Raw genomic sequence first — 25687 nt, 5'->3', positions numbered from 1 at the left:
CTAGGCCTATGATGTGAAGAAAAGAAAAGGAAGGAGTGTTTCCACAGAGTCCTATTCTGCTTTCCCCCGTGGGACTCTTCACCATTCTCTCCTCCCCACTACAGTTTTCAAGAGGAAGGGCACAGAACTTCATGAGAGCATCTTAGAGCACAGAATCTGGCATTTGGGAGGACATTCCATCCTCCTTGAAGAATTTCTATAAGCTCTGGAGTCCTCAAAATGCTATGGGGAATTAAAAAAAAAAAAAAAAGAAATCAACAAAATTAGCATGGTTGGTTCTCTGTGCTAAAGCAAGGGGCTCTCTTCTAGATTAACCAGACGGGGATGATAAACTAAGATCTCAAAGGAAGTAACAGTGGAGGACACCTGGGCAGTGGCTATAACACTGTGACAAACACAGAACTTCTCCCTCATCCCCTGGATCCTCCCTCTCTCAACAACAGAAGAGCTCGAGGGAGCAAAGACTGTAGGAGAGCAGATGTAAAAATAGCTGACAGATGCTGGTTTGGCAAGTCACTGTGTAACCAGTGGGGTCAGGCTGGCTGGCCCAGGCCCACCTGGCCTCTCCACTTCACATGCCTCAGTGCAAGAGCAACTATACAGGGACTTTCCAGCTAAAAGTGGATGAGAGATTTGGAATAATTTCTAAGGCTGAGTCTTCACTAAGTCAGGGCAGGCAGATCTCGGGTCATTGGAGGCCAATTCCAGCTTCACACATACCAAAAGGAAACAGCTCCCAGAATCTGGGTCGCATCCTAAATAGGAAAAAGGCACTGGGCCTGACCTAACGGCTCTGTTTTGGAACAGTCACTGCCTGCATGAGCTCCATACATCATCCTGAAAGAAATATTTTTCCTAACAGGACAACCTGCTCTCAGCTGATGTGCCACAGCTGCCAAAAGCCTTTATTTGTGTCTGTCTGATTCCTGAAGGGACACGAGGGATGTACATGACACTCTCGAGGCGGGCCTTCCCAGTCCTCAGCAGGCAGCAGCGCCATTCCCCCTTTTCCTCCTGCAGTGGCAGCAATGCCCTATTACGAGGTGGAGCCAGATGCATAGGACACTGCAGGACTTTGGGCAACTGTGAAGGGTATCACCTAAGAGACTGGAGCAACTGAGGGGATGCTCTCCTTCTGCCCATATTCACTTCTGGCCTGTTTCCCCATTCCTTTTCCTTTCCTATAAGCTTGGGAAAGCTTGAATGAAATCTGAAAGTCTAAAAAGGACTTAGGAAAGGCACAGTAAATTGAGATTGATAATTGATTTTCATCATATTCCCCATATTTAGAAGTAGAATGGATGCTACGGTTCATTCACTCAAGCATACACTCAACAAATATTTATTGAAAAGCTACTTCTAGCCAGGCACTGTGCTAGGTGTTCAGGCACACCAGTGGACAACACGGGCAAGATCTCTGCCCTTGGGGAGCCTGCACTCTGATGGGCTATGGGTGTCACATATCTGTTAAGAGAAACCAATGATTCAAGGTGTCAAAAGGTTTCAACTGTGGTCATGTTCTAATAAAATGGCCCTGTGATTTGCAATGATTAGTATCATTTGAGGAAAAAAGTACTCTTGCCATTTTGATATACAGAGATTTTTCTCTTAAGGATGCTCTCTCTTATCAAAAGTTACTGGATATTTTTGTTGCAACTTCTTTTTTTAAAGAAGGTCAACTAATTTCAGATGGCCTTCTCAAACATTCATCCAAAGCCTTGCCTGTCCACAATCCTGCACAAAGGAAAGCACCAAGTCATGAATTAGGTCTGAGCTATAAGGTCTCAAGGAGGTGTTAAGGAAAATAAAGTTTCCTGAAGAAAATTACCAGGCTGGCAGTACAAATCTAAATTCGTGGACCCAGTGCAAAATCTGTCACAGTGACTTTTATGTTACCTGATTGTTCACTGGTCTCAGAAACATTCACAAAATCACCCTGGGAGATTAGGGTGTCCCTCCTCATACAGAACCCCAACCCTTATAAGGCTACAGGAGGAATTTGTGTCTTAATTTTGTTTTCTCCCTGCTCTTGTTGGAAATGATACAGAAACTACACTCTCTCATGTTTCCTCATATACTGGGAAATAAGGATGAAACCATCTGAAGTGGTGGCTGGTCTAAAATAGAACCACCGTCCAGCCCAGAGAGTTTCTCTCTGTGGGACAAAGCCTGGGTCTTGGGCCCTGCTTCCTTTTGGAATGTATTAGGCTGCAGCTGGACCCCAATGACTTGAGCAGGGCTGGTCATAACACAGTAAATAATCACCGTGGGTATTAATCCACTCTTTCCATCATGCTTTGAGCTCAAGTTCCCATATGAGTTGTTGGCTTAGTAGCCTGAAAAGCAGGCAGAGCACATACCATGCAAATTGAGTGCCATTTTGGCTTTCACCTGCCTTAGGGACTTCCTCACTGCTCTAGTCAAGCTGGACAATGTGATCTGGTATCTGTGGGAGAAGGACTTTGGCCTGTGTTTACGATTAGGATGTCACTCCCAGCCTAGAACCCAATCTAGGGAGGAAAGATTTATTAGGGCTAGATAAAAGGCCCTACAGTTTGTAAAAGGCCTTTCTTTGCTTATTATAAGGTGCCTGGGACCACAAATTTGGGCTCTCCCCCTCTTTAGCTCCTCAGTTCATTTGCCTTAGTAGACTCTGCTTGACTGGGCTCACATTTTTACACCTTTTACAGAGATTTCTCATTCTCTGCACTAAGCACTTTGCAAGCATTGCAGCTGTACATGGAAAAGGACCCTCTTGCTTTGGAGACCAAAGAAAGAAGTTTCCAAGCCACTGTTAGGGCTAGGTGGCTTTTGCCCCTCTACCATCTAGCCCCCAAGAGACTCTACTATGGCTTCCTACTAGCAAAGAATCTGCTTCTGAAGCAGGTGATGAAGGAATAAAGACAACTACCTGTGTCAGGCACCGTGACAGGTATGCTACACACACTGGCCAGTGACTGTCACAACACTCTTGTCAAAACTATTATTACTATTATTACACTGAGGGTCCTGAGTCTCTGTGATGTTAAGTAATATGCCCAAAGGTTCAAATGAGGCAGATCCAAGACTAAACCCAGGGCTGTGTTACTCTGCAGCTTGGGCTCCTTCCATTAAACTATGCAGGGTAGAATTGTTAATAGCCCCTTACTCATGAACTATTTATTCTTCAATTGGGGTAACTGTATTTTTATGTGGGCACAGAGAAAAGTAGGTTATGTGGATTCAAGGGGAAGCTCAGTTGCTCTGGAGACATTTAATTACCAAGAGTTGAGAAATTCTGTGCTAAATATTACATGACAGAAGCCAAGAAGGGAAAAACCCAACAGGGATCAAATCAGAACAGTGTCAGAAAATAAAACACCTGCATGGGAACGGGGGCTCATGCAGACTGGAATGCTGTCTCTCAGGAATGCCGAGGGCACTTGCCCTCCCTTCATCAGGGTACTGAGGGGCCCTTTCTCCACCACAGCTCTTTGCTCTTCATCTGTGTGATTCCATGGAACTTTTACCCTTAAGTCTGTTTTCTAATGTTAAATTATTCTTCCTGTTATTATTACAGTATCTCCCAAATGTGCCTTTTGGCAGATGGAAGTCCTGGTACACGTCATTATATGTGGCCAAGGCAAAAAGGTTTGTTTTAAGGTATATACCTGACTCTTCCTTACAAAAATTCTTACCAGTGCATCATATAGCTCTCTTGATAATATATTTCTCATGTGTTGTACTGTCTCACAGATAAAACTCAACTTGATCCTTAATAGTCAACTGGGTCACCCTACTAAAATAGCTACCTCTTTGGTGTTGGAAGTTGTGAGCATTTCTAAAGCACAGGGGTCTGGTTGTGTTTTCTCTTAAGTCTCATGAGAGCTGTGCTCTAGCTAATAGTCTACCTTCCTTATCTGGCTGTCCACTTTCACATACCTGAGGGTGAAATATCAGAAGGGGGTAACTGTTGTGCAATGGGCCTTGAGCAAACTATTTTCACGTATTAGTTTATGTATATGCCTCACCACCCAGGAGATTCTGTACATTTAACTATATATAATCCATCAAATCAATCCAATGTGGAGCTGATCTCCGAAATCATAAAAGGCAGGTAAAGAGAAGGATGGTTCAACAAGGTAAGTCAAGACCATCCCTTCTCTTCTACGTCTGCCTATTGCTACCTAATTCTGCCTACTGGATCCACCTCTGTCCTCTTGAAGGGCTCTTTCATGCATCTATCTCCTGTTCATGGGGCTGAATGTACCCCCAAACCAGAGGCTCTCCTAGGGAGTGGAATTATTCCAGTCATCTTTGTGTTTCTGGTGCCGACTGTTGTGTCAATAATGTGTTTTGAATAAATGACCAAGGTAAAAGTTCTAACCCTGTATCTAAACTAGAATATCAATTCACTATAATTTTAAGAAGTTAGTTGAACATACTATGGTCTCAGTTTCCTCATCTTAAATTTTTTTTTAACATCCATTTATTATTGAGAGACAGAGAGAGACAGAGCATGAGCATGGGAGGGGCAGAGAGAGGAGGAGACATAGAATCTGAGCTGTCAGCACAGAGCCTGACGCAGGGCTCAAACTCACAAACTGCAAGATCATGACCTGAGCTGAAGTAGGATGCTTAACTGACTGAGCCACCCAGGCACCCCTCAGTTTCCTCATCTTAATGCAGAAACTTTAAGGCCTCTGTGGAGAGCCCCGAGAACAAATGGGAGATACCACCCTGTGAAAAGGGTAAGTGTACCAAGATAGCAACTGTTCCCTTAGCACCTGGGAAAGAGAAATTCCTATGAAGTTGTCAAGGTCTTAGAAGACCTTGCATTAAGACTCTGAAAAGAGACTATCTCAAATAATCTGATGTCCAAAAGTAATGACTTCATTCATTTCACAAGTAGAGAGTGGGTTAGTTCTAGCAGCAGCTTAGAACTGCTTCTAGTAAGACCAGACCCAATAACAGGCCAAAAAAGAGAGGTGCAAAGGCACAGAAGTCTGCATGCAAGGCACTCCAAGCTGATGTGCTTTTCTCAAGATGCCAGGTTTAAATTCCAATCCCTCCTACTCTACTCCAGAGCAGAGTGCCAGTGGCACTTCAGTCAAGAGTGTATCCAAACCTGGCTCTCAGGTGGCTGACACATGGCCAGTTGCTCAGCCAAGAAAGTGATTTTCAACTTCTCAGGGCTTTACCCATAATCAGACTATCAATAAGGACAAACCCACATCCCCATGAAAGCCTCTTCGAAATAGGTTCTCTCTTAAAGACACAAAATCTCAAACAGCCATCCCTTATCTAGCCAAAGATATATTTTTGGAAAGGAACTAAAATCCCGTCCAGCAATGTCTACAACTACCACTTGATACTCATATTTACAACGGTTACATCTTTGTTTTCATTTGTTAGAAGGTCACGGAGACTGCCCTGGAGAAGAAACAACAGTGCTGGGGACAGAGGCTCTAGAAGGCTGATGGAATGGGGCACACTGACCTGGACTCGGAGAGTCCCTGCTAACGAATGACGCTGTAGCATTGGCAGCAGGTGGGGGCTACGGTCCTCTGGGCCCCCATAAAGTGCCCATCCGTACACTGATTCCAAAAGAAAAAATCAGACCCTTCCCTCCTGCAAATGGGTCATGAGGTGGCACTGAGGACTACAGGGGATGGAGGTTGTGGGTCAAGCCAGTAGAGATGCAGACAGTCCCTAGGACCATGTGTAACCCTAATTCTGCCTAGGATAAGGCTAACTGACACCTGCTCAGGCCTGACTTTTGGGTTAGGTGTTAACAATTTACTTTAATGTAAACCCTATCTATGATTGTTTTCACTTTCATTACTATGGTGAAAACTCCCTAGGGTATCATGGAATTAGTATGTGATTTCACATCCCATCCATGCAGGCCGAGAAAAAAGCAATGCCAAATTTAGCCAAGCACTTGCAGAGACTTAACAATGCTTCAAAAGAGCTGGCATTCGGTGCATGCAGGCCAACTCACCCCAGACCATTCCCCTAAAGACTAAAGAGAGCCAAACCCTTCTTACTGTTCTGTTCCCCTCATCTCTCCCCCCAGTCAGATCTCCCCTTCCCCTAAACCTCTGCTGGTTAGAACATATCCCAATGGGCCTTCTTGTCCTAACCCCACAGGACACACAGACCAGAGCGGGAGACCATCAGCCAGTCAGTAGAAACAGTCCTAATTCATTTTCTCACTCCAATTATTCCAGAATTTTCTGGAATTCCTACAAATGATAATATGTGATATTCCTATAAAGCTTTTAAATAAACAAATTTCCATACATTTTAGCTTATTTGCTTTTTACAACAACCTTATGAAATAGAGAGGAGCAGGCTCTATTTTTTTTTCATTTTATAATTTCATATGTTAGGCTCCGAGAAGGTAATGACCAAAGATGACAAGGATAATAGGCTGCAGACTTGGAACTCAAATTAGAATCTTTTGTTATCAAGATCTATGCTTGTTCCATTTAGACCCAGCCCATTTCTCTGAGGCTGTGGTCTTCCCAGAAGGGTAAGCACATTCTGAGGGTGCGGGGACAATTAATTCACTGGAAAAAACACTAGACCTTCATTCTTTACAAGTTTGTTTTTTTTTAATGTTTATTTTTGAGAGAGAGAGAAGCAGAGTGTGAGCAGGGGAGGGGCAGAGAGAGAGGGAGACACAGAATCCGAAGCAGGCTCCAGACTCTGAGCTATCAGTGCAGAGCCTGACGTGGGGCTTGAACTCACGAACCGTGAGATCATGACCTGAGTTGAAGTCACATGCTTAACTGACTGAGCCACCCAGGCACCCCTAGACCTTCATTCTTAATTTATTTTTTACCCTGCCTTCTAAAATGTTTTGTAAATGCCCAATAGCAAATGCAATGTTAGTGGGGTACCGGCATGTACATAAGTATACATATTTTGGAATGTAGGTGTTCATAATTTTCACAGGGGGAGGCAGAAAAACTTAGAGATACTCCTGTAAGGCTCCAACATGGTCCTGCATCACCTTCATTATTCTCACACTCTTTCCTGATCTCCTACTGGGAACAATAAAATTGAGGTTAACTGCATATCAATGTCATGCCATTTCTGACTTTTTCCCTCAGGTATGATTTGGCAATAGCTGGAGACAGTTCTGGTTGTCATAGTCTGGGGAGGGGGGTGTACTGACATCTAATGGGTAGAGGCCAGGGATATTGCCAAATATCCTACAATGCACAGGACAGTCTCCACAACAAAGAGTTATCCAGCCCAAAATGTCAACAGTGATGAGCTGGAGAAGCACTGGACTAGAATTTTTTTTTTTTTTCCAACGTTTATTTATTTTTGGGACAGAGAGAGACAGAGCATGAACGGGGGAGGGGCAGAGAGAGAGGGAGACACAGAATCAGAAACAGGCTCCAGGCTCCGAGCCATCAGCCCAGAGCCTGACGCGGGGCTCGAACTCCCGGACCGCGAGATCGTGACCTGGCTGAAGTCGGACGCTTAACCGACTGCGCCACCCAGGCGCCCCAAGCCTAGAATTTATATCAAACTATTTCTAATCTCCCACCAACAGGCCACCAGTCCACCAAATATTCTGACTGTGGCTTGACTGGACTGGGTGCATTAAGAACAAAGAGTAGTGAGCTCATGAATCTTCATCTCTGTTGCCAAGGTAAGACATCTTGACCAACAGAAATGCAATATATGAATGGCCAACTGAAAACTGCCATGCTGAACAGACAGCTCTTGGCTTGCTGCCCACAGAGAGGAAATCTAGGGAAGATGTTCAGATTGCTGAGTGAGGAGCTAGTTCTCATGCACACACTGATCAGATGTACAAGTCGTTGCATGAGACACCGGGACTTTCATCACCCTATGGTACACCTCCACTTACAAAAGATGACCTTGCTCACCCTCAGCAATGCCACTCAAGGACAACTTACCCATACCCCCATACTGTCCACACTTATCTTACGTGCGAGCCCCACGATTAGGCCAAAGTAGGAATTAAAGGAGACTTCTCCTTTCACTCACTTTTAGCTAGAATAGTCTGTGATAGACACATTATGGCAGGACCTCTCAGTAAACCCAGGGAGAAAACTAGGCTTGAAGACACAATGTGGCAAAATGTATCTTCTTTCTCTTTTTCCACTTTCCAAAAACATCTTATCTGTGAGCTCTAGGAGCTCCCTATCCTGTCATGCCTTTCCAAAGCTGTGTCCAAATGTGTTCAGGACACTTCTTGAAATCAGTTCTGTGCCTGCACCAAATTTTAACCAACAGGGCAAAACCAAAATTGTTCACCCGGAATGATATGTATATTTAGTCCAAAGATTTAAAATCAGTCATTTGACATGTGAGTTGAGTCCAAAGTAGCCCAAACTTGTGCAGGTAAGAACATCCATGTTTCTCTGACATCACAGGTGACTCTATTCAAACTGTCGGTACAAAAGAGGCATAGAATCATCTCTCTCTTCCCTCATACCCAAACTCTACCCAGGGTCAGGGCAAGGTAATTTCCTATGAGGACTGTGAATGATAGCTGTAAAAGCAGTAAGAATGAAAATGTCAGTTCAACCATCCTGGAGCGTTTTAAAGAAGTATAATAAAATGAGATAGTAGAGCCAGAGGATAAGCAAAGATTTATAAGTTAGAAGCAGTTTCACTGGGGTCCAGGAAACAACAACAATAAACATCCCCCCCCCCCCAAACATAATTCTGTCTCCTCCAGGTTGTCAGCAAGGTATGTTCCCATTTGGAGGGACATACGCCTGTTCTGGGCTTATTCGTGCTAATACAACTTTAGGCTTGATTTTATCTGTAATGAGCAAAGACAGCTGACATGGAGAAAACAAAGAAGGAGTCCATTTCATATTATTTACAGTCAATTCAGTGATTATTATTCTCTCCCTCAATTTTTGATGTTTTCCCCCCCTCACACCTCAGTGACAAAACCTTTCTCTCTTTAATATAGTATCTTCCCAAAGGCACACTCCTAGCCCTGGGATCATGCCCAGGAAACTGGAGGATGTATATCTCTCAGAAATAATCCAAATGCACACTCATTGATTTATATAGCACATTCACACATGTTTACAAAAATCTTATTTGCGGAGCTACACATAGTGTTTTTCCCTTTTACCAAGTACTGACAAGGTGAGGTTACAGAAAACAGATGAAGGGAAGCTGTATGGCATAGTGTGTAAACAATGCTCTTGGATCTTCTGCATGGATTCTATCCTGACTCTGTATCGACTGTTTATGTGGCCTTGACCAAGTCTGTTCGACTTCTGTGTGCCTACTTCCTCATCTGTAATATAATACTTCCCTCACAGGCTACTGTGAGGATCACATGAATGCTATACATAAAACTCCTAGACAATGCTTAGTACATATAAGTGCTAGGTTATTATCGGTTATTATTACTACTATGTGTCTTCCTACATTATTTTCTATGAGTTAGTACATAGACTATGGTAAATTAACCAGTATTCATCACATGGGGGAAACAATAGGAGTTAGCTTCAAGTTTTAATCTCTTATTTTTATTTGAGTTAAAGACTTTCGCAGAGAAGGGGCTCCCTTGATTATAAATACAGACAGCTCTCTGGTGCAATATTTTCAGCAGCATGAAGGATGGTTGCTAGCTATCAGCAATAGAGCAAAGCCTTTAAGACTCTGGCTGTTAACTCCTACATACTATCAATTCCCCGTTACCCCAGATGCCCAATGCTGTCTACTTCTACAAAGCCCTTCACTGAGATTTGGATAGCCCTGGAGCCACCTTCCCTGCACCCTGTGTCCCAATGTTACTAGGCTTTTGTACCAATGCTAATTCCCCAAGAAAGGTGAACCAGCTAAAAGACAGGGAAGTAGCTGGTTTAGAGTAATTCACATTAGAGTAACTCTAGGAGAGAATATTTACTTTTATTTTTTTTTATTTTTTTTTTCAACGTTTATTTATTTTTGTGACAGAGAGAGACAGAGCATGAACGGGGGAGGGGCAGAGAGAGAGGGAGACATAGAATCGGAAACAGGCTCCAGGCTCCGAGCCATCAGCCCAGAGCCTGACGTGGGGCTCGAACTCCCGGACCGCGAGATCGTGACCTGGCTGAAGTCAGACGCTTAACCGACTGCGCCACCCAGGCGCCCCAATATTTACTTTTAAAAGAAGAACCTACTAACTCAAGTAAGTCTTTTGTTGGTAAAATGGTGGGAGGGAAACTTTATAGTTGGTGTCTCTCTGACTTAGTTCTAAAAACAGAGAAACAATAAATAAGCTGTTGGGGCACTTGGGTGGCTCAGTTGGTTAAGCATCTGACTCTTGATTTTGGCTCAGGTCATGATCTCATGGTTCGTGAGTTCGAGCCCCACATCCATGTCAGGCTCCAGGCCCTGCACTGACACTGAGGAACCTGCTTGAGATTCTCTCTCTGCCCCTCTCTACCACTTGTGCATGCATGTACTCCCACACTCTCACTCCCTCTGTCTCAAAATAAGTAAATAAACTTAAAAAAAAAAAAAAAAGAATGAATAAGCTGTTATAATCCTATTATAATCAATATCAGCTATTCACTGGTTATCGGGTTGAGCTCAGTCTAAGAAACCCCCTATGAGTTAACTTTTAGAGACAAACTCTTCTCCCTAAGGTTCCAGATAGAGTCTACTTAATCATACTTTTTAGTTTCAGGTTTGCTTTCTGAGCAGCTACCACATGTTAAGAGGATTACCCTCTCTAGAATGTACTTTCATAGTATTCCTGGCTTTATTATAACCTTGAAAGAACATGAGAACTGAATGAAAACATATTTATTTAGGCCTTTGCCAGTGAAACTGCTCTGGTTTTGTCCTATGTTTGCTGAGGAAACCAAAACTCACTGAGGTCCTGAGTTTTCTGGTGCCTTATGTCCTTGCCTGGTAGTGGCGGTCTTTAGTAACTGAACTTGGGGCCCTTACCCTTTTAGCTGAGTTCACCTTTTTCAGGGACTTGGCTTTAGTAGAGGCCCAGTAATACTAGGACACAGGGTACAGGGAAGGGAGCTTTTGAAGCTTAGAGAGGCAGAGAGCCCTGGGTGTAAAGTTCTTCTGGTAACAGGTGACTTACTATGAAATAATTACTAAAGGCCTACAATCCCAGGCAAGGACCTAAAAGAAATCAGGCTATACTATGAAACAGTGACAAAATGGAAATAATGCTGATATTTTACAAAAATACAGAATAAGGAATTCAATCACTTAATAGGTACATTTGCAACAGTTTCATATGATTAATGTACAATCACAACAAGCTAGGTAAGAAAGAATAGAGGTGAAGAAAACATACGAGGCCAATAGAAATTCTGATTCAGTTGTAAAAATTTTTCTACTAATTATCCTAGGATGGCCCCAGGAGACTCTGTTCTATAGCAAGGCAGAGCTGGGGCCCTGGACTCCCTTTCTGTTGAAATGTGTTCTAAAACTCCCCCTTTTATGCCAATGAGGGGACCCTGTGAGGGGTGTGAGCCTTCTTCATATTTTGGGAGCTCTCGGACTATACTTGTGCGTACAGGTTGGGAGGAAAAGAACAACATCAAAGCAAGGCAAGGTCGAGTTTAGTTAGCTTGAGTTAGGGTTTGGGCGCTGGCAGTGACTCAACCTTTTGCCCATTGTCCTTCCTGGAGGCCCATAAAAATGCCTCAGAAATAATTCAAAATGTTCATAAACTACGCAAAGCGACGTGGAAGCTGACCCACAGGAAGTAAAAAAGGAAACAGTGTGCATGTGGCTAGTGAAACCTGGAAGTAATTGAAGGAGAGTCACTTCTGCTGGAGCCCCGCCTCTCTTCTCAAGCATATGGAAGGTGTTTCTGCGCAAAAGCCTACCCCGTCCAGAATGTAAGTGTTGAAGAGACAAGGAGCAATTGTGAAGAAAGAGCTATCAGGAGCCAACACACACAGCCGAGAATTATGGGCAGTGACGAGACAGAGAGAGGAACACAGCCCCATAGCCTAACCTAGGCAGGGAGTGCCAATTTGACTTCCCTCCCTCTCATTTCATTATGACTAATCTACTTGTTGGCACTTGCTGGATGCTTGGCTGGGTGTGAGTTTCAAGGTAAGGACTGGTTTTGGAGTCTCCATGAGGTTTTGGAGCCTTGAGAAAGGGACTGGGATTCAGGGAGGATTCTTCCTGAAATCTCTGTCTGGCTGCTATATTTAAGACAGGCCCACATGGGCATTTTTCTTCTATTTGTATGTCAAGGGGGACACTTGTGGGACCTGGGTCTGACATGGCATCATTTTGCCCTATTTTTCAGTATGAAAATAGAGTGGCCCATTTTCATTGCCTGTACTGCTTCCACATCTACACCAGAGGATCCCTCATAGGGAGTATCTAAATTAGGGACATCTTCAGGGAATTTATGAGAAAAAAGAGAATGGATTTCAAGAAGTTTCAGAAAGAAACTGAGACCCAAAGGGAATTATTCAGGGTCTTCAAAATGGGTGGCACGGAATCACATCAGGTGTCAACATCTTCTTGTTAGATGCCTTAGGACACTGTTCTGAACAATGTTGGCTCTCCTCCCCTTTATTACTGGGGCACGGAAAAGGCAACAGAGGTAAAGGTCAAAAATTTGAAAATTATATACATATATTTATCCTTACTGATTCTTAGTCAATTAATTGTTGCTTATTGCATCCCTCACATCCCAATTCTTTTTCTCCCAGCCTTTTTCAGGCACCAGGATAGGGACTGACTCATTTCAAAGAAAGGGGAACAACAGATCATAGACTTGGAGGTGGGGGTGGGAATGAGCAGGCCAAGAGAGGCCACTCAAACTCTCTGTGGGGATAAATTCTGAACCAGCCATGCTCTGAGGATTACAAACAACGGTGTTCTGACAGAACTTTAGGCTCCCTGACAGGGCAGTCTGGTAATCTAGAATGCCAGGAGAACCCAGCACTGTGCTTCTCTACTCTGTGGGTAAACCTAAGAACTCTAGGTCCTAAGCAGACTGCTTCAGAGTAGAGGAGGCCAGGAAGGCCTTTTTAACAACAGACACCCAATTCCCTAGAGCCCAGTGGGAGCAGACTTGGTGCTGAGTACTCCCTCACCAGCTGCCCTCTTTTGGCCCAATTTAGCACCAAAGGTGGGCTGTGCCACTGTGGTCCGTATGCCAACACTGCATAAGAGGCCATCACTGCTATGGTCACAGCAGTGTGTGTGAGAAGGGCCCAGGTTCATTTCTCCAGGCTTGAGAGTGAGTGGCCAAGCAGAACTGGATATCCTAGCTTAGTGTCTAGGCCACAGCAAAGACAGAATGAGAGAGACATCAGCTGGGGAGAACAGAACAAGAACCTTCAAAGTCACCAGGAGTGAGGTCACTGTGCCTTAGGCAAAAGCCTCAAAGCAGAGGAGAGAAACATAACTACCCCAGTTCCCTATAGCAGTCTGCTAGAGTCAGGAACAGGAAAGGCAGGCACCTGGCTCTGTGTCTCCATGGCAGACATGGGCTCAGTGTGTGTTTCTATCCCTCCATCTGCTCTAGTCCTCAAGTCCCTCATGCTGGCTGACTGGATGTGGGGCACAGGTGGTGTCTTTCCGCTCTTTTCTATCTGCAGCTGCTACAGAACAAAATGTCTTCCACATCCCCCGTGAATAGAGGCCCTTCTTTTAACGACAATCTATATTTTAGGTGTAAACAGCCCATTTCCCCATTTTAATACATCTACACTCTCTCCTGATCCCACCCCAGAGCTGATAGTCCTGAGGCACAATGGCTTTCAGGCCCATTCCTGAGACCTGAAAAGCTAATCCCTTTCCCACCCTCCAAACAGGAAAAAGGGAAGGAAAAGAAAAACTCAGAAACCTGAAGATTGTTTGGAATTTATTCTCTTAAATAAGAATGGTAACATTCGTTAAAAAAAAATTAAAAGCACAACACCTTAGTTTCACAGTAACGGCAAAAACAAAGTTACACAATGAAATTAAAAAACTCACAAAGAAACACACCAAAAACTCACATCACAGATTAAAAACAAGGGCAAAAATAAAGGCTTTAGGGAAGGCCAGAAGCGGACAGGTGATGCATTCCTTGGCACAGTTCGTCCTCCCTTGCTCTGGCATCTCTGTACCACTGCCATGGGAACCTGGCTTGCTGCCACCCCCCCACCTCCACCCCAAGCCGAATGGCCCAGGAAAAAGGGAACCCCTTAATTCACTGATCAGGACTTCAAGGCCATGCTGCAGCCCCTTTAGGAGGGACTGAAAACAGTCCACTGCCCGAAAGACACCAAACACCGAGACAATAGGGAAGCTACAATAACTAACCCAATGTAACTGATACACAAGCCTAGAAGCAAAACAGAGGTAAGGTGGGGGGTTTGGTCTTCTGTGGCATTTCGCAAGCAACAGAACCCCTGCTTTCCTAGTCTGCTCCCAAATCAACTTTCCGAGGTTGGGAGTGTGTGCTGCTCATTTTCTGAGACATCCACGCCCCGCCCCCCCCCCCCAAAGTCTCCACCTCCACAGGTGTGCTGGTTGCTCTATTCCCGTAAATCCTGACCCTAACTCTAACCCAGGCCAGTGGCATGGTTCCCCAGTGTAAAAAAGCTCCCTTGATTTCCAGAACCAAGGAACAAGAAGCTTCAGAAACAGCTTCATTATTATTATTACTATTATTATTATTAGTAGTAGTAGTAGTTAGGACACAATATATAACTATCTACTTGTATATATGAAATTAAATCTACATAAATATACATGTGTATGTGTATAAATATTTACACATCACCATCAAACTAAGACTTGTGGGGGAGGGCTGGGGAGTTCAGCTGGACTGTAAGATTCTCTTTGCTCTACTAAGAAGTTACCCAGAAACGCCTACAAGGGAAGGGAGCCTGGGTAGCAGTGAGATTTCCTAACTTTGTCCTGACAGGCAGGAACCCCAGGAGTGCATGGAATCCCTCATACTGCATGGCTATTCTAGCCGGTGTGGGAAGTGCCTGCATTTCCTAATGGCCCATGTGGCATCCAAACTATGGAATCTAATGGTGATCATGCAAGGGTTGTCTAGGGACAGGGAGCAGGCACCCGCCGCTTGCAATCTGCTAGGCAGCTTTTAAAATTAACACTATCTTTTCCATCCCATCTCTGTGGCCTATACTAGAAGAAAAAAGCTCTTCTCTTACCTTATGATTCCCATAGCCTTTATGATTCATTTTTGATGGTCTTTTATATGCTATATGAACTGTAAAGGGAATTCCTCTCACAAAGAAAGGATCCAAAAAACCTGCAGTTGAGGGTCTTGTATTCAAGGGGAAGATAACTCATTTAGGGTTTTTCTTTCTCTACCTGTTGTTGTCCCACTTTTTCTTAAAGTCAGGGCAGGTGCTAGGAGGCCAGGGTAAGAAAATCTGTGCCAGGTCCACTAATTTATTCAGTGTAAGAAGCTTAGAAACAAAGCATTTACAGATGTGGGGAACAGAAAAGAGGGTTTCTATGTTAAAAGCACATTATAAACAACAGCACTGTAAACAATGTCCTCCTCCAAACACTAAATTAGCAGCAGTTACAGGTTAGGTTACCAGAGAAAGACAACACTGCAAAGCAGGCTGAAAGCAGGTTCTCTTAACTTGTGGGTGGTTTGGTTTTTTGGCAACGGCAGTAATTTTGGCATAACGGGAAAAGAACATAAGGGAAAAGAGGGTAATGCCACATATACAGAGGTGGCACAGGGCAAAAGCACAGCAGGTCAAGTGCCAGTCATAGCTTTTTCAGCTCTGCTTCCTGGGAGATGGGAATCTAGGAGGATGGTTTATTTATACACAGTGGAATCAAGTTCATTCATTTATAGTCTTTTCTTGTCTAGCGTGCAGGAGAGGAGATGTACCATGGGTCTGGGTTAATGACTGTTATTCATGACACATATTCTGGAACCCTGAAATACCTGAGTTTTTCTGAAGCTTTTCAAAAGGAAATTCTAGTTAAGCTTTAGTTTGAGATTTAAAGAAAGATATCCCTATCAAAGGAAAAAAAGAAATCTACTTCATGCCAACTCTAAACTACCACCCATAATTCCATTCCTTTTCTACAGAGGCTAGCAAAGATCAGACACCTCCTAGGGGAAGTGCTGGAGCTCTGGAGCATGTTCAGACTCAGAGCTGTAACTTCCAAAAGCCCAAGTCTCCAGGGGCATCAGCCCCAAGCTCTAGTGTTCCCACTGCCCTACAGAGTACCTTAAAGTGGGGGGGACAGTGCCTGATATCTTGAACCCCTTGTGCTAGAACATGTAAGTCATGTTCAGAATCAAGAACCACAGGGGCTGAGACATCCTCAGGGCTTTGATTTTTTTTTCGCATTGCCAACTCTCATCTCCTTGCTTTGTAGAATATTCTTTTCCTTCTCTATGGAAGCTTTAATTCATTAGAACTGCTAAAAACCTGAGATCCATTATGCTTCCACACTAGACAGTAAGAATGGCAAAGTGAACCACATGGGAAAGTGAACAAACTTGGCTTGTTCAGAAATGACCTGAACTTCATTGTGTTTCTTTTTGAAGAATGTTCTCCACTCGATACCCCAAAACCAAGTTCATTTCCTTGAGCTGTTTTACCGAATAGCCAAGTTCCTTGGAAAGTCCATCTCTGCTGGACGAGGCCCAGACTGATGAGGTGGAGCTCTCACTTGGTCAAGTGCATATTCTAGGGCTCAGAGCTGACCTCTCTGTCTAGATCCCTTTGGTAATTTTTCTCTGCCAGCACTTCCCTCTGGTGCTCTGAGAGTGTCAATTGCAAAAGGCTGCCAGCATTTCAGGGGAAAGACAAATTATAAAGGGTTTCAAGGCTATAGAAGGTTTCAAAGTCATTCGTGGCTTAAACATTCCTATAAAATGTTGGTCCAATTAGCAGGGCACTTAAAAAGCTTCCCTGGATTATAATAAGGGCATACATAGGAGGAGAGGCTGAATTTTACCTAGCTCAGCTGGGGTTTGCAGGGTCTCGGCTTCCAAATCCCTGCCCTCTCTGGGTATATTCTCCCTTTCTCCAGTTCTTAAGCACAGGGAAGGAAGCAACTCTGAAAATCTCTCATTTGAAAGTGGAGTGGATAATCCTTCTCTTTTCCAATTTGGAAATTTCACTACCAACTCCTTCTCCATAGTTTCTAGCATTAGCTGATAACCTTTAGTTTTTATATGGTAATTTTCATGAGTTTGTAAATGGCTGCTTGAGATATATCTGCTGTGAGAGACAGAAAAAGTGTGAGATATAGAAACATGGCCCTGTTGACTTCCTCTCTCACCTACGCAATGACCCTGGGCTGTGTCTAGTCTGGGGCTGTAATGAGGGCATCAGGACCACTCCACAGTTTGTGGTACACATCTCACAGGCTGGCTTGACATACAGCAAAGAGACTCAATTTTAAGGGTCAATTTTAAACTACAATTCCTCACAACAAACCTAATGTCCACGAGCCATGAGCTAAAACCAGAAGAAATGTGTTTTTTAGAGGTAGGGATAGTGTCATTCACCTCCTGACATAAGGAAATGATTAGTTGAAATGGAACAAATTAGGGTTTGGTTCCATTAGAAGTTCAAATGCCCCAAAGTGATCAGGACAAGGCATGTCCTTTAGTGGGTTACATGTCAAATAGAAGAGCCATGTCAGCTTATCTAGATACCTAAGTAGGGAGTGGGATGCAAAAATTTCAAGTTTGGGTGAACATAAATCCAGATCGTGGGGTCTTATTGCAATTCCATGTTCTGTCAAAGGAGTCCAAGACAAGAAGGCCCTGTGACTCTAGATTCTCACTCGGGTCAGTGATAAAAGCAGCCTATTCAGAATTCCTGTTTACCTGGATGGGGCCTAGACCAACCACCCCAGTGTGTCTGATCGGTGTGGGCAGGCCCCAGGGCTATAGCAACAGTACTTTGAGATTCTGAATAGACATTACTGAAGCTTGGGTGATCCTGCTTACTAGATGGTGCCCCTACTGGCTCACGGTCTGCCAATGAAACTCCCCTCTGATTTGTACCAGCACCTCTGACAGGCCATAGAGAAAGGGGACTCCAAATGCAAGCAGCTGGCACATGAAAAAGGAGTCCAAAGGGTTTTGGGTCACTTGATGCCCAATCGAAGAAATGTTGCTTTGGAGGTGCTGGCTCATCCCCTTGGCCTTGTCACAGAGGCCAAGAGAGTGACGCGCCACCCAGCCAAACAAGGAAGTGAGGCTACCTGGGGTTCTCTCAGCAGGGCTGGCAACGGCGCTGGCCCGTCCATTTGTGTCCACAGTGGGGCCATCCTGCAGGGGTTCTCTGGCCTCCTAGGAAAGTCCGCAAGAAAAAGAAGAGTGACTGACTGAAGCACTCAAATCTCAGGAGGCGGTGACACCTGCCTGGCTGGTTTACTGCGCTCACCTGTCAATCCAGGCTGTATGTCTCACAGTATTAAAAAAAAACAGGACATATTTCATGTAGAAATCACCAAGAGTCAAAATCTAGGTCTACCTTGGAATACCTTTCCTTTCCCCACAAGTCCCACTACAGTCAACAAAAACCTCTCAAGGATGTGTTAGCCTGCATGCTGACAAGGTAATATCATGTAGCAAAGGGAATACCTGGTTTATCTTGATAAAGACAGGTGGAGAAGCTAGTTACTCTCATTTAAAAAAAAAAAAAAGAAGGAAAAAAGGTACTTAGTAAAGTAATTCACAGAAATAAAGAAAGTGCAGATTATTTACAGCCATGTTCCTTTTCAGGGTGTCCGTCTCTCAGAAAGATGTTTATTTACAATGACAAAAGTCTTTTATATGAGTGAGAAGGAGGGAGTGTCTAATATAGTCTCTCAAATCCAACTCTGGTGGTGTGTGGAACATTACCTTAGTGAAATGCAACATTAGATTATACTTGAAGAGTTGGTTTCCTTCCCAAATGGACTGCGACCATCTCTCAGGCCATTCCCACCCAAAGGAAAGGCAATTTAGTGGCCTTTCAGCAGGCCCTGCTGGCCACACCTTCACCTGTCACTGTGCAGAAATGTGCCTGCTGCTTCTCCCCCACTTACAGATAGATTACCATTACCTTTCCAGACAGAGGAGCCACTGCCGGTCTCTTCCTCTGTGCGGAGCCGGAGAGTCGATAACAGTAGTGTGGTTTGCAGTAGAATTTACCTGTGCAGAAGAGGCAGCAGAAAAGAAGTGAGCAAGACTCTTAATTCTGAACTTGACTCCCTCATCTTAGCACACTCCTATCTCTCTCCTCTAGCCACAGGGTGCTGTCACCACTGCCCAGGGTTCTTGTCCAAGGAGGCCAAGCCCTCCCTATAAACTTTGATTTCAGCCCTCCTCTCCCTTTTGCCCGAAGGGGGAGGGGGTTTCTTTTGGATATGTGAAGGCCATTGAGCGATCACCCAATCAGCGCCCAGAGCAAAGACGTGAAGCCTGCATGGCAGGGCCAGCAAACAAAGTGGCAGTGTGTGTAGAACAAAGATGTGGTCACATGGAAAGCTGGGAGTAACATTTCTGGGGAAACCAGAATGAACATAAGCGCAGGGTGGAGGCGTGAAGACTGCAGGGGGTGGGGCGGCATTGAGCACTGGCTTTGACAGGACCCCCTCTGCTGCTCCCCTCTCCCACAACTATCCACAAGCCAGCCTTATGACCCCTTAGTGGGTGGGATCAGCATTAAAAACCAACATAAAATGAAACCAAACAATCCTGCAATGGACTATGAATAGAATGAAGCACAACAAAATGCATTAAAGTGCACAGTGGCATACTTAGAGTTAAGTATCAGTCCTTACAGCTTTTAGTTGTGTTTATAGGTGTTTACTGGGTCCTAAACATTTTCTTTTGCAGGTGTGGCCCAAAATTTGAAAAACAGATCCTGGCTTTTCCCATGACACCGGTAGTGGGAGTCGGTCACAAAAGGCCATTTTTTTTTTTTAAACCTTCCCTTACTCCCACTTTAAAAGAGCCAAGGCTTTTGAAAATTAAAGGACAGACCATACTATAGAAACTGTTGAAACAGGAGTAATCCCACTTATCCTTTTCATTTGCAAAGGGTACTCCTCTGACAAAACAAACTTTTCTGCTCTCAAAGTTAACATAAGAGAACCTAACCAGAAAAACAATAAAAAAGAGCAATGAAAACTAAGAGCCAGCTTTTTGAAACAATAAACCAAATGGACAAACCTTTACTATTCTATACTATACTATACTATACTTTACTATACTAATTCAGAAAAACAGAAGACTCAAAAAAAAAATCAGAAATGAAAGAGGAGACATTACAACTGATACCATAGAAATAGGATCATGAGAAGCTACTATGTATAATTATACACCAAAAAGCTGGATAACCTAGAAGAAATGAACAAAGACCGAAAAATATATATCATACCAAGACTGAATCAGGAAGAAAGAGAAAATCTAAACAGACCAATACTGAGCAAGGAGACTGAATCAGTAATCAAAACTCTCCCCAAACAGAAAAGTCCAGGAGCAGATAGTGAATTCCACTAAACATTTATTTATTTTAATTTTTTATTAAAAAATTTTTTTAAATGTTTATTTTTCAGAGAGAGGAGAGAGAGAGTGAGCATGTGTGCGTGCACCTGAGTCAGGAGGGGCAGAGACAGAAGGAGACACAGAATCCCAACCAGGCTCCAGGCTCTGAGCTATCAGCACAAAGCCTGCCACGGGGCCACTAACCATGAGATCACGACCTGAGCCTAAGTCGACGCTCAACTGACTGAGCCATCCAGGCAGGTGCCCCGCCCCCCCCCACCCGCCCCATATTTATAGAAGAATTAACAGCAATCCTTCTCAAACTATTCCAAAAAACTAAACAGGAGGAAATACCCCCCAAATTATTTTATGAGGCTAGCATTACTCTGATACCAAAGCCAGATAAGTATACTACAAGAAAATTACAGACCAATAACCCTGATGAATACAAATGCAAAATTCTCAACACAATATTTGCAAACCCAATTCAACAAAACAACAAAGTGGGATTTATCCCTGGGATGCAAGGATGGTTCAACATACACAAATCAATAAATGTGATACACCACACAAACAAAGTGAAAGATAAAAATCATATGATCTCAATAGATGCAGAAAAATCATTTGACAAAATATAACACCCTTTCATGATAAAAACATCAACAAATTGGGTATAGAAGGAACATACCTCAATACAAGAAACATCATATACAACAAAACCACAGTCAATATCATTTCAAAGGTAAAAGGTTGAAAACTTTTTCTCTAAGATGAGGAACACAAGGATGCCCACTCTCACCACTCCTATTCAAGAAAGTACTAGTCCTAGCCAGAGTAATCAGGTAAGAGGAAGAAATAAAAGGCATCCAAGTAAGAAAGGAAGAAATAAAAGTGTCTTTGTTTGCAGATGGTGATCTTACATATAGAAAATCCTAGACTAGAGGCACAATTACACAGAAAGTAATTGTTTCTTTTTTTTAAAGTTTATTTACTTATTTTGAGAGAGAGAGGGAGAGAGAAAGAGAGTGAGCAGGGGACAGGCAGATAGAGAGGGAGGGAGAGAATCCTAAGCAGACTCCACACTGTCTGCACAGAGCCTGACACAGGGTTTGATCTCACAACCTGTGAGATCATGAACTGAGCTGAAATCAAGAGACAGGTGCTTAACTGAATGAGCCACGAAGGCACTCTGAAAGCAACTGTTTCTATACATTAACAACAAAACATCTGAAAAAGTAAACAATCCCATTCACACTAGCATCAAAAACAACAAAATACTTAGGAATAAATCTAATTAAGGAAGTGAAAGACCAATACACTGAGAACTACAAGACTTTGATAAAAGAAATTTAAGAAGACACAAACAAGGGGAGCCTGAGTGGCTCAGTCAAGCGTCCGACTCTTGGTTACAGCTCAGGTCATGATCTCATGGTTCGTGAGTTTGAGCATCATGTTAGGCTCTGCACTGACAGCACAGAGCCTGCTTTGGATTCTCTCTCTCTCCCTCTCTCTGCCCCTCCCCTGCTCTTGTCCTTGTTCTCTAAATAACTAAATAGATAAATAAAAGACAATAAAAAAAGACACAAAGGGAAAGATACTAATGAATTAATATTGTTAAAATGTCCATATTACCCAAACCATCTATAGATCCAATGCAATTTCTATCACAATTCCAATGGCATTTTTCACAGAAATAGAAAAAAAAAAACCCTATAATTTGAATGGAGCCACAAGAGACACTGAACAGCTAAAGCAATCCCGAGAAAGAAGAACAAAGCCAGAGGCATCATACTTCTTGATTTCAAACTACATCACAAAGCTACAGTAATCAACATAGTATATGGTACTGGCATAAAAACATACACAGACGGGGGCGCCTGGGTGGCTCGGTCGGTTGAGCGTCCGACTTCGGCTCAGGTCATGATCTCACGGTCTGTGAGTTCGAGCCCCGCATCGGGCTCTGTGCTGACAGCTCAGAGCCTGGAGCCGGTTTCGGATTCTGTGTCTCCCTCTCTCTCTGCCCCTCCCCTGTTCATGCTCTGTCTCTCTCTGTCTCAAAAATAAATAAACGTTATAAAAAAAAAAATTAAAAAAAAATAAAATTAAAAAAAAAACAGACACAGACCAATGGAACAGAATCAAGAACCCAGAAATAAACACCACATATACAGACAACTAATATTTGAGAAGGGAGCCAAGCATACTTGATGGGGAAAGGACAGCTCTTCCCAACAGTGATGGGAAAACTGGATAACCACATGCAGAAGAATGAAATTGACCTGTCTTATACCACTCACAAAAATGAACTTGCAATGGATTAAAAACTTAAGTGTAAGGCCTCGAACCACAAAACTCTTATATGAAAACAGGGGAAAAACTCCTTGACAGTGGTCTTGGCAGTGATTTCCTAGATATGACAGCAAAAGCACAAGCAACGGAAGCAAAAACTACAGAAGTGAGATGACATCAAAGTCAAAAGTGCCTGCACAGTAAGAGAAACAATCAACAAAATGAAAAAGCAATACTTCTCCCTACAGAATGGGGAAAATATTTGCAAATCATGTATCTGACAAGGGATTAATATCCAAATATATAAAGAACTCATACAGCTCAACAGCAAAAAAGCTAGCAACCTGATTAAAAAATGGGCAGAAGAACTGAAGAGACAGTTTTCCAAAAAAGATATGCAAATGGACAGCAGGTAGATGAAAAGGTGCTCAATATTACTAGTCATTAGGGAAATGCAAATCAAAACCACAGGATATCCCCTCACACCAGTTATAATGCTACCATCAAAAAGAGAAGAATTAAGTGTTGGTAAGGGTATGAGGAAAAAGGAACCCTGATGAATTTCTGGTGGGAATGTAAATTGGCGCAGCTACTTTGGAAAACAGTGTGGCTGTCCCTCAATAAATTAAAAATAGAACTGCCATATGGTCCAAAAATTCCACTCCTGGGTATATATTCAAAGAAACGGAAAATCAGGATCTTGTACAGTTTCTGCACTTCCATGTTCACTGCAGCATTACTCACAATAGCCAAGATATGGAAACAACCTTAAATGTCTGTCAATGAATGAATGGATAAAAAAGATGTGGTATATATACACAAGACAGTATTAGTCAGCTATGAGAAAGAAGGAAATCCTGCCATTTGTAATAACTTAGATGGACCTTGAAGGCACTTTGCTAAGTGAAGTATGTCAGATAGTGAAAGACAAAAACTGTATAATCTTACTTATATGTGGAATCTAAAAAAAGACAAACTCAGGAGATAGCACAATGGTGGTTACCAGCGGATAAGGGGTGGGGAACATGAGGAGATACTGGTCAAAGAGTACAAACTTTCAGTTACAAGATTAACAAGCTTGGGGAATCTAATGTACAGCATGGCGATTATAGCTAACCATGCTGTATTATATGCTTGAACGCTGCTAAGAGAATGGACCTTAAAAGTTCTTACCACAAAAAAAATTAGTAACTATGTGATAGGATGAAGGAGGTACCTAACACTATGATGATAATCATTTTACAATTTATAAAAGTATAAATCAACACACTGTACACCTTAAACTTATATAATGTTATGCGTCAATTATATCTCAATAAAGCTAAGAAAAAAAGGGGAGGACCTAAAAGTCAAAGGAAATAAAAATGAGATGGACTTCTTTCTTTTTTCCCCTTTACTTGGTGCTCTGATTACATCTTTCTTCTTTTCCTTCAAAGTAACTGATTTCTCTGTACTTTTACCTGTACCCTGCTTCCCAACACAAAATCTTTTAGAAAAACATAGTTTATGGACTTTTATAAGTCAAATAATATTCATATACATAATATGTTTTCTGAAACAGAATTTCCCACTACCTTTTGGCACTTAACCAGAACTCAGAAACACTACATCTATTGTCAGGAACACTGATAGCCAAAGGACCAACAATCTCACTGCTTTTTTCTCTATGAGGGGAGATGAATCATGGGTTGTTTTTTTCAGCTTGGACAATCTGTAATAAACCATTTCACTTTTGTGAATTTTGGCTAAGAGAGAAAATGTAATTAGGAAAAGACAAAACTATTAGTCCTTGGATCGTATACTACTTTTTTGTCTGTTCTGTATTTTAATCTTCTTTATGGAACACTTCCCTCCTCCACGTGATTTTGATGGGCTATCAACCATGAGGCCTAAAATTATCCACCACAAAAATAAATATATGACCTATATAGGCCAATCATAATATCCCCTTTCCTTCTAGCCCACTGCAGGATATAGCATGTGGCTAAGTCAGGCTAACCAGAGCCATTCTTGGGGATTCTCAGGGATAGTGAGGAAGGGCAGCCCTTCTCTGAGACTGCTATCTAGAAAGAAGATATAAATCTAATGCTTCAACTTTAATCTGACTTGAGTTTCTATTACTTGTTACCAAGTCTTATTTTATTACAGTATCAGAAAACTACAGTTATAGGGGTGCCTGGGTGGCTCAGTCGGTTAAGAGTCCAACTTTGCCTCAGGTCATGATCTCGCAGCTCCTGAGTTTGAGCCCTGCGTGGGGCTCTGTGCTGACAGCTAGGAGCCTGGAGCTTGCTTTGGATTCCGTGTCTCCCTCTCTCTCTGCCCCTTCTCAGCTCACATTCTGTCTCTGTCTCAAAAATAAATAAATGTAAGAAAAAAAAAGAAAACTACAGTTATAGTTACTTTCACTCCTTTCTTGTATTTTTTCCCCTGCATTAGTTTGCTTTTTTCTACAAAGTAGAATCCTAGATTTTAAAATACAGCTCAATAGGCTAACCTCCAGGGAATCCTCATTGAATTCTGCTACGGTACTCTATTTTAATAAAGAAAAGAGGCTTAGGTTTCAAAACAAGTCCCACAAGCCTAACCAAAAGGTAATTATCAAGAAAATTCCAGAAACTTGTTTTCTCTATAAATGCAGTACAATGTGATAGAAGAATATGAGCTCTGAAGTCAGATCTCAGTTTAAATACTGTCTCAACGACTCAATAGGCATGTAAACTATTTAGCATTTTGAAACATGTTTCTTCATGTAGAATATGAAGATAATACTCATAGGGTGAGATAAGTAAATGAGAGACCACATTATGTGTTATAGGTGCTCAATTAATGTCTCCTGCCTCAAACTCTTCCCACATTCAACTTGGTGGTACTTTTTGCTTCTTAGATTAATAACAAAAAGAGCTAATTAATTTTAATTATTATTTTATTATTTTT

At 42.7% G+C, this 25687-nt stretch overlaps 1 protein-coding gene across 15 annotated transcripts in view; it reads right to left on the bottom strand.

Annotated features, from left to right (window-relative positions):
- Positions 1-25687, bottom strand: part of MICAL3 (microtubule associated monooxygenase, calponin and LIM domain containing 3) — a 206303-nt gene that overhangs the window by 55519 nt on the left and 125097 nt on the right. For all 15 annotated transcript variants that reach the window (XM_032593869.1, XM_030321297.1, XM_030321299.1 and 12 more), the window contains 2 exons: positions 19038-19126; positions 18193-18280 (listed from right to left, as the gene is read on the bottom strand). In XM_032593869.1, coding sequence (XP_032449760.1) covers positions 18193-18280; positions 19038-19126 — 177 coding nt within the window. The remainder of the gene's footprint in view (positions 1-18192; positions 18281-19037; positions 19127-25687) is intronic.

The sequence above is a fragment of the Lynx canadensis genome, chromosome B4 (genome assembly GCF_007474595.2).
Source record: "Lynx canadensis isolate LIC74 chromosome B4, mLynCan4.pri.v2, whole genome shotgun sequence".
In the NCBI taxonomy this organism is placed as follows: Eukaryota; Metazoa; Chordata; class Mammalia; order Carnivora; family Felidae; genus Lynx; species Lynx canadensis.
The sequence above is the reverse complement of the archived record's forward strand: the minus strand, read 5'-3'. Positions and strand labels throughout refer to the sequence as shown.